This window comes from Branchiostoma lanceolatum, chromosome 19 (assembly GCF_035083965.1).
Source record: "Branchiostoma lanceolatum isolate klBraLanc5 chromosome 19, klBraLanc5.hap2, whole genome shotgun sequence".
Taxonomy (NCBI): Eukaryota; Metazoa; Chordata; class Leptocardii; order Amphioxiformes; family Branchiostomatidae; genus Branchiostoma; species Branchiostoma lanceolatum.
The window spans coordinates 8,451,468-8,461,027 of NC_089740.1; the positions used below are offsets into that span (position 1 = coordinate 8,451,468).

Genomic DNA, 9,560 nt, shown 5'->3' on the forward strand with positions numbered 1-9,560 from the left:
CGTGTGATCACTGGGTGAATCAAGGGATTTAGGGCCCTGTCACACTTGTGCGTATGTGCAAGTCCGCGTGAGTCGCGTATTAGCAAGTCCATTGTTTAGGTTATTATTAATTAAGTTTGCAGCCGAAGAAGTCATTTCTTTGGTTCGACAACTAGGCTGCACAACGGTGAGTCAAAGTAGAAAATACCCTCTTCCCTGCAAACTTAACATAAACCAAAACAAGTAGAATGTGAAAATATAACAATTGCGTCTCAAGTAGCAATCAGCCTTAAATGTTGATAAGAAGACCTGAGATGACCTCGATATTTTAGTCAGTGTTCTTTGAAGGTTTAGTGTTTGATTGACCCCCTTTTTCGCTCTGTTGGATGGGGACATAAAACCAACTGCCCCGCACGTGTATGGTGGAGCTTCGGGAGTCAAAAACCTTTGCATATCTCACTGGACCCGCGACACGTTGGCGACCGAGCGATTTGACAGCGCAATCAAAGCGTAAAACGATTCGTATTTTATAGATGAAATTCGTTGTATGTTTTGTTGTCTTGTTAGTAATACTTGTATGTTTTGCACGATATTCCCCTGATAAAGTCACCGGTAACACAAATCCAGTTTAGGACGCGGCGAGATCGCCAACGGTCGCTGGTCCAGTGAGATCTATTGCAAAGACCCCAACACACTTAAAATCAAAAGAAGGGCTGGAGTGCTTGGCTAAGCAAGCCGTAGTGAGGCCGCATTACACTATCAGCCTAGCCCCTACCAGGCTCCGCGGATGCATGGCTGGGAAAATAGTAGAAGTTGGCTAAAAAGAGTGAATAGTATGCTAAGGGAATCGGCTACGGAGAGAGGGTCTAATATGCCATCCTAGAGCGGCAAACTGTACCCCTATAGCAGACTGGTAGCCTGGTACGTAGATCTAGAGGCTACTATCAGCCATTGAAAATACGTTACGCTCCGCCTCATCAAGCCGAGACATTACCCCTCTAGTTCGACCTCCATCACCTTTACCCTATCAGTGAAAGAAAAATACTTGCTGGGGCACTTTTCGACCTGTCTGACGACTTCGTACACAAGGCCAAAGGTCTCACCCGAATGAGTTTTTCCCCTTTCACTGTTTATAAACGTTTCCCCCTGTGAGTCATTATCGCAAATCCTTCAGGTATAAACTTATAAAAAGACTGGTTGTCCTTTTCATTCTTTAGAGCAAGGGCATCCTACATAATGTCCTTGTTTAGACCAACTCTTCTTCTCTATTCTCAACATTTTTCTCTATGTAACCTTTCTATGTATATAAAACAGTTTTAAATGTATTCAATCAATGCTTATCTTTGACTCCCCGAAGTACAAGTAATATTCTTTTAAAAAAGGTTGATATACATACTAAGTCGGCTCTCTTTTACTACGCATACGACGTATGCAATCCTTCTATTATACCGGCATTGACCAATGCCACACAGCGCGCATTGACGTTGGGCCCTTTATTCATTCGCCATGGCCCGTTCGCATGCGAAGTGAACTCAACAATCCTGTGCCATCTGGGGGCCCCCATTCAACATGGATGCCCCCAAGGGATGGTTGTCCGGGAGACAAAGGCTTGTCTGACTGTAATGGATGATCGTACCGCCGAGCAGGGCACCACGTCACACACGACCCCGAGATACCCGGGTCCCGAAAAACACACCGGGACGACATTCGGGCCAGCGAACGCGCTGAGAATATTCCGGTGTTTTTATAAAAGGCTATGATTTACCGCCTTTGGCTGTTTTAGTACTGCAGTGTTTGTCGATATGTTTCTACTATAAAGGTGGCTGGTATTTGGGACACGCCCAGAGGTGTATAGGATACACCTTGTGATGACGACAATAGTCGTTGGACGGGTGGAGACGGGTAGGTCGAGCCTTTGACAAAGCGGGCAGCCGAGCGGGATTATTCCTCTCAATGTTGTAGAGACTGCTTTCTTTCTCACGCCAGGAATTTCGATCGCGCAGTGAGAGACAGCCGCCATGTCGATCTTCGGCAGCAGAAGGAGCGACCGAAGCCGGAAGAGTTACAAGACGAGGTCGCTAAAGGATCTATCCGTGGAGTATGGCAGTGACGAAACCGTGTGTCCGATATTTCACGTTCGCTACCTGGGAACGCTACCTGTGGAGAGGTCAGCTAGGGAATTCGTAGTTCCAGTCGTACACATGCTTTACGAACGGGGGAAGGACAAGAGCCTCCCGAAGAGAACCCTGAGTATCGGCGGGCAGGGGATTCTCATCGGCTACCCGAAGAACGCGATCGGCGCCCCGACGCCCGACGTCGTCCCTACCCGGGCGGTGACCTACGGAATTGCAGACAACATTCACAAAGACGTGTTCGCGTTTGTCATGCGGACTCGCAGTCTGGACAACCCTCTTATGTGTTTAGCCTTTAAGACGAAGAAGCCGGAATACGCCACTGCGCTGGCCTTGTGGCTTGTCCGCGCTATCCAAGAGTACGGGCACAGCATCGGTCGCCCGACCCCACCGTCCTCTGTATCTAACCACCACAGCAGGCGGCCATCTTCTGTGTTCATGAGTCGGAGTCGTTCCGCAACAAAAGTGCTGTCCAACAAGATCAACCTCCTCAGGCGAGGGTCCATAAAATCCCTCCCGGGGAAAACGCACATCTTCCGCCGACCCTCGGCACAGAGCTCCAAGACTGCGACGTACGGTAACGGACCTGTGTCCAGAGACTACGCCGTTGTCAGGAGGAGGAACCATTCCGGGGCGCACAGCGCGCCACAAAGGGGAAGCCATTACGCGAACGTTGATAACTATTCACGCCCCGAGAGACCAAGGTCATACGTGAACACACAGGTGGGCAGTTTTTACTCCACCAAAAATAGTTACTCAAGCAACTGGATAAGATTTTGAAACAATCACCTGGTTTCCCAGTCCTTTCCTTAGTTACTGACGAAAGTCAGCGGATGCTGTCTGAAACGTCTGTTTCAAAATCTTATCCAGTTGTTTGAGCAACTGTCTTTGGCATATCTTATTACCTGGATGCCTAACCTTCATCAACGTAGTTTCACTACACATTTCTGTATTTACGTCGAGAATTACGTTGTGTAGAGCATGTTCTGTTTACAGTCTATAAATAACTTAAGACAAAAGGCCGTTTCTGTAGAAACGATGCCCTTAAGGTGCAGGTGGTTTGTTTACAAATTGAGGGGTGGAATAGTAGCTTCTAGCAGGCCCCTCAGATCGCTGGGAAAATAGTAGAAATTGGCCAAATAGCTGAATTGTACGCTAAGGAAGTCGGCTACGGAGAGAGGGTCCAATCTGCAATCCTGCAAGTGAAACCCTGGCAAATATTCCCCCTATAGTCGGCGTAGTTAGTCTGGTAGAGACTAGTGGAATGGCCTGTAGGATCACAACATCTAAATTCATTGTCGCTAGGCTTGTTTTAATTTACGGCAGTTGTGCAATGATAAGTTGAGTTTAGGAATCTTTTGGTAACTAAAGAAGACAAAAGTCTCGTCGTCTACAAAGGAGAAACATCATCATTACAAATCGTAAAATACATTTTGGGCGTTGCTGGTATTACATTTACCGTGGGATCTTTCCAGATAATTTATTTCAATATTTGTCTTTTCACGAAGTGGTTTACAAAGACGTTGTTTAACTAACCTTTAGGTTATTTTCATTGTAGAGCCCAACCTAGGTAGGACTAGAATCCTTTAAACTATGTAAACATTTAGGATCTTTAGGTTCTTTGTACATAACGATCACCTGTCGTTTCGGCAGTCCTTCTGATACCTTACTGGCTGAGTACAAAGAACTTTAATTCCAACTTCCAAGTGATTTACCAAACTGATGAAACTATATAAAAACATATCTGTAAACATTTACTTAATGTAAACAAATGAAAAACCATGTCTATCTTATTATTCTACTCAAATCCTTTTAAACACAACGACTCAAAGTTTTTTTTATTTTATTTGGCTTTTCACAATTTGTCGAGCATATCAATCAGTACGCACTACCCTTTTAGTTCGACGAAGAAGAAGAACAAGTGTTATTAGTGTAGTTAGCAGCGTTTTAAGGAAGTAAATGAAGGAAATAGTTATCTAGAAAAGTTTCATTCTCGGTCAAAGGTCATCTTGTCACGTGTCGTCTAAACGTCGTATACATATTTAGTTCTGCAACCTTCGGTTCCTGAAACAAGCATTCATTGGTAAAAGCTAAATAGTAATTTGTGATAGCCACAGGCTAGTTGGGCAGCCCTGGTTTTGTGCCCTGAACAGCCGGACAAATATATAAGTAGATACACCTTTACATTGGTGCTGGTTTGAAATACTAATAGATATACAGGTGTAACAACAAAAAGCCACCCATACCTAGGCGTTACATTAACAACTGGACTGAAGTGGGGTACCCATATTAACAAAGTAACAACTAAGGCTAAGCAGACATTGGGAGTGATCAAACGTAATTTGTGGGCATGCCCAGCAAAGGTAAAATCACTTGCATACACGTCTCTAGTAAGACCAAACCTTGAATATGCTGCAACAGTATGGGATCCATACACAAAGAAAGACAAGGATAAACTGGAGAGGGTGCAGAACCAAGCTGCCAGGTTCTGCATGAACAACTATTACAGGGGTGCTAGTGTCACTAAAATGAAAGCAGATCTACAGTGGAAGTCACTTGAAGACAGAAGAAAAATATCCAGGATTTGCATGATGTACAAAATGACTAATAAACTTGTGGATGTACCGACTGATAATTATCTAATACCAGCCCAGAAAAGGACAAGAAATAGTCATGCCTTTAAGTACCAGAGTTATAAACCAAGGATTGATGTGTTCAAAAATTCGTTTTTCCCGAGAACCATAGTAGAATGGAACTCGTTGTCATCAGATGCTGTAGGAACACCTTCACTAAATAGCTTCAAAGAACGATTGCAGTCAGATGAGCAAAAGTTAGGTGTGACAGGCCGTTCAGTGTAATATAACCAGCTGCTGCCGCGCCGCGTGCCTGCGAAGCTGGTGTGTTACGCCGATGGGCGGTTATACCGGCTATACAGATACAGATACAGATACAGATAGGCAATATTAGTTCATGGGAGATATCTTTAAAAGAAGGTCGCTCAAGATTCTCCATACTGTTGGAAGTTGTTATATAAGATGTTGGGTTTGTGTCCATGCAAACTTACTTAGTATATAAGCGCCGCCATGTGCGCTGAATGAGACCAGCGGTAAATAAATCAAATAATTGTTATCTCAGAGAAAAACATAGATTTTGCCCCCAAATCTGTCGGTACATCAAGATTTATGAGGGTTGAAACGTCGAATCTTCCGCTATCATTATGTTACTGCCACTCATTTTGTTGATAGCGTTTTCTAGGACTATGCCAAAGGTACTAGTATTCAGTGTTGGAAGAAAGTTAAGCATTGTATTATGATTACTACCAACACAAATGAGCTTCTATTATAACGTTTTCTAGCTTTGAATCCACCCCCACCCGAAAAAAAATTAACTGAATTATTTTGCAATTTCTTCCGCTATCATTATGATACTGCCACTCATTTTCTAGGTTTGATCTACCTCCGCCCCGAAAATATATAATTACTGAAGTATTCTGAAATTTCAGGACCTGCAATATGTGACCAAAGTACACGAGCGGGACACACATCGGCCTGTCCCTCGGGAGGAACCGGTCTACGCCACCGTCAACAAACCCCGTCGGTCCGCCCCAGCCTCCCCTAGCCGCAGTAACGGGGCTCCAGCCGGTACGGGGTTCCACCTCTCCGCTAACACCTCCAGGAGACGGCCTCCGCCACAGGTACGTAAAAATGTTTTGTAATATCTGTTTGTTTCCTTGACAAAGACTGGTAGCCTGAGTGTCGTTCTGTTTCAGTTCCAGGCTCTGCCTTCACCAAAATGGCAGAGCCTGGAACTGAAACAAGATGACTCAGGCTAAAAGACAGGAGCTGTACAGTCGAAAATTTAGCCTCCGTTGCAGACTCCTTCCGACTGTTTTCTTTTTCAAGTTACAGTTGTATTATTACATTTTTACATACTTATTACTGGCCGAGCGGAGGCTACGAAAATTTGGGTGAATCCAACTTTTTGTGTTGGATATTACAGTACAAACTGTTCCGGAATGACGGAATGCTATTTGTTTGTTTGTTTGTATTGCAATCTCGGTAAATCGCCCACTACCCCTATAGGCTCAAAACGGCTATGGGACTACCTTTATCTTATCAAGCTTATTGTTCTTTGTATGTGGCGCTGTACGTTGAAATAAGGTATTAACTTGAGTGCAGTGCCACATTGTCCTTATCTTTGTCAAAAAGCAAATTTAAAAAAAAAGTATTGAAAAACGCCTCAGGGCGTAACATACCAGTACTGAATAGTACAAATGCATATCAGGACAGATTTATTTAATCCACTCACACCGGAAAGGCCCTACTCTTTTCTATAAGTGTGATGGGTTCTTTTGCATGCTAACACGTGAAATGGTAGCAATGGCATTGATTAATTGACAATTGCCTGTATATGTGAGGATCTGTAAATATTGTTTTTCAAATTCAATGGAAGACGAAAGCTGATTATATTTTGATACAGTGTAGAACTCGTGGTCTCTAATGTCTTTGTATTCACCATTGTTCCATGTTGCATGTATTTGCAATTTGCCCTCTGGCACAACTTCTAATAGAGTTGTGATTGTTAAACTCGTACCCAGGATATGTGTTAGTTTTAGAACAGTTTACAACCATAATGCTCTGGGTACGAGGTTGGCATTTTGTCTTAAACCACGCATGCGTATTGACACAATTTACGCACGCCATTTTTACTGGTATGAATTATTTGGCAGCAATATTATGTTACCTTAAACATTGATGATCGTATTTATCAATCACTTGGAAGCATGTGCATTTAGACTATCCTTTTATACAGTGTATTTTGAATTGACACCGCTATACAAACACTTACAATGTAACACACAAACCATGCAAACTCTGCTAATATTCATATTCACATCAGCCTTTCATTCTTTCAAGTTATCATCCTAGATTTCATTTTGTTCCACTGAAGGAAATTCGTCACTTGCACTTATAAGTGAATTATTCTATTGCTCATTTATTTCGCCAAAAGTGGCACTGAGTTTGCTATCTTAACTGGGAAATCATTTTAATTAAAACCCGTGCTATTTTTTTGATCTTTCATTTTTAGTTCGTGTGGTATTGTTTTTTTTTTTGTCTCATTCCTCATTGTCATTTTCATTTCTTCTTTCTATTCTCTTTGTCTCATCTTCAGATCATCCCAGACACTACGAAGACTGTATCTTTCGAACAGAAAAACAACCATAACAAAAACTCCTCTAACCACGTCTTGACCACACGGGACAAGCGGTTGAACTTGATAGCACCCAACAGACAACTCAAGCAGTCCCAAAACAAGGAATTTTTGTTTCCACAGGAGCCAGGGCAGTATGCCCGAGGGCCCGCCCCGCAACCGAGGTCCCTCCCGCCCTCACCCGAACGGACGCAAAGATCCGCGGGCTCTCGCGAGAGGTTGTTACAGCACGAGATGTACGCCACGAGCCTCAAAGACATCACTGTGATGAGTTACGCGAAGCCTCAGCAGGAGGAGTTCCACAACAACCGACCGTACATCGCTCCCGGAGCCCCCAACTCCAACAACAGAAACTACGCGCACGTCAGCAATAATAAAACATACGCGCAACAACCTGTCAGGCACCAAGTCCCGAACAACATCTCCGCACCTGTTGTGAATAGCAAACCTTACAACCCCGTAGTTAACAGCAAACCTTACAACCCTCCCCCCATGCCTAACAACAGAAATTATTCCCCTGGCAACAACATGAAGAAGAATTCTTCCGCTCCGCCCTTGAATTACAAGCCAACTTACTCGCCAAACCACCAACCCCATACTGCGCCGCCGCCACCAAAAGCGATCCTGAAAAACGACACAAAGAGTGAAAAATCGTCCAAGTCGAAAAGGTCGAGGCATTCTTCCAAGTCGGGTGGCAAGAAACAGTCGTATTCATTACATCAAGACGAGCTAGACAACATTGATTACGATTTGTTCGAGCATTCTGGAAATGAGAGTCGCCCAGAGAGGTCCCGGGTTGGCAGTGCAGGCCAGCAGCGGTCGGTGTTCATGTCGGACTCGGAGGAAGAGTGGCCTCCTTACCGAGGGTCCAGCACCTTCAAGCCGGTACCCGTCCAAAGTCGCGATCGAGTAGAGATCTAACCCTACCTTCGAATTAGAAATAAATCTTTCTTTTGCGTTTCTGCGTCAAAAAAAGAGTCTTTGGAAAAGACACTGTCCTGAAAGAATATACACATCATCATATACATTTGTATATCAATATTTTAACAGAAAAAACGAAAATGATCGCCTTATTCAAAGGATGATGTCCTTGCTTTGAAAGGTCAGCACTACAGTATTACAATAATTGTATCTTCCTATCCAAAACGCCTAGAGGGCCCTCATTGTTCTTAACAAAGGTCCATTCCCCTGACAGAATAGAGATAAATGAAACAGGAATCCCGTTATGTTCTTCAAATCCTCAGAGAGAACGGACATGCTGAATATTTCAGGCCAGGGTTAGTCTAACAGGATGTTATCGACATTTCGGACATCCTAGAACGGAAGTACCGATTTCTTTCGCCAGTTCCAAAAGGCGTGGCGACTTGAGACCACTTGTGCCAGATACAGAAGAAAGGATTTTGTACGTATGAAAGTAGGAGTGATGTTTAGATAAGGATTTTGTACATATGTTATGAAGAGTTACCCAGAATAATTGATGTAGGCAGAAGAGTATTTATCAATGTCACGTCACATGGAATATGGCAGACACTATTGTCAGCTGTCAGACAACACAACACGCAATTTCTGTCAGTATTCGGACAAAGCAAAGCTGTAGATGTTTCCGTTAACCCTATGTTAACACTTGTAAGTTACCACCATATGTTTTATAATGCAATACAATACATGCAATGGGGCTTGGTGAATAACGCGTTACTTCAGCAGTAGCAGCCATATGACTTGTAAATGTACGATTCAATATTCAAGCACTGTAGTGGGCACTTTTTGTACTTATACGTAAAGACACCAACATTACCTTTGTTGAAAATCCAGAACACTGTATCTAGCATTAAAAATCCGTTCGAAATATAAAACTTCTGACTCGAAAAAAAATATCGATTCAGAAGATCAGACTTTAGAAATATGCGTCTCATTTCGATATCGACGATTTAGAACTTCAAATGAATACTTTGATAGTCTGGATCGTTAGATACAATAAAGTATGCTAAATAAAGAGGACTCAATGTTTACACACCTCGGTGACCTGTTGTTGCTATGGAAACGACCCCTGGGTCATTCTCTAATTGCGTAACACGCCCTTGCTGACGTTTTAGCCTGTAATGTTACCAGACAGGCACGCTATTGTGTTCTCAGAGTGCGTGAAAAATCTAATAACAGACCGCCATGTTCTAAGGTGTGGTCTCATTTTGAACTGTTCGCAAATTCTTACTGATAAAGAACGTTTTGTGACTAAAATCA

At 43.2% G+C, this 9,560-nt stretch overlaps 1 protein-coding gene across 2 annotated transcripts; it reads left to right on the top strand.

Annotated features, from left to right (window-relative positions):
* The first annotated feature begins 1,496 nt into the window (after nt 1–1,496).
* Nucleotides 1,497–9,560, top strand: LOC136425036 (serine/arginine repetitive matrix protein 1-like). 2 transcript variants are annotated; one of them, XM_066413763.1, is made up of 3 exons: nt 1,497–2,834; nt 5,614–5,805; nt 7,284–9,560. In XM_066413763.1, exons 1-3 carry the CDS (start codon nt 1,998–2,000, stop codon nt 8,241–8,243), a joined length of 1,989 nt encoding a protein of 662 aa, XP_066269860.1. In that variant the 5' UTR covers nt 1,497–1,997; the 3' UTR covers nt 8,244–9,560. The 2 variants fall into 2 exon arrangements, with proteins under 2 accessions (XP_066269860.1, XP_066269861.1); XM_066413764.1 differs by having other exon boundaries at nt 7,446–9,560.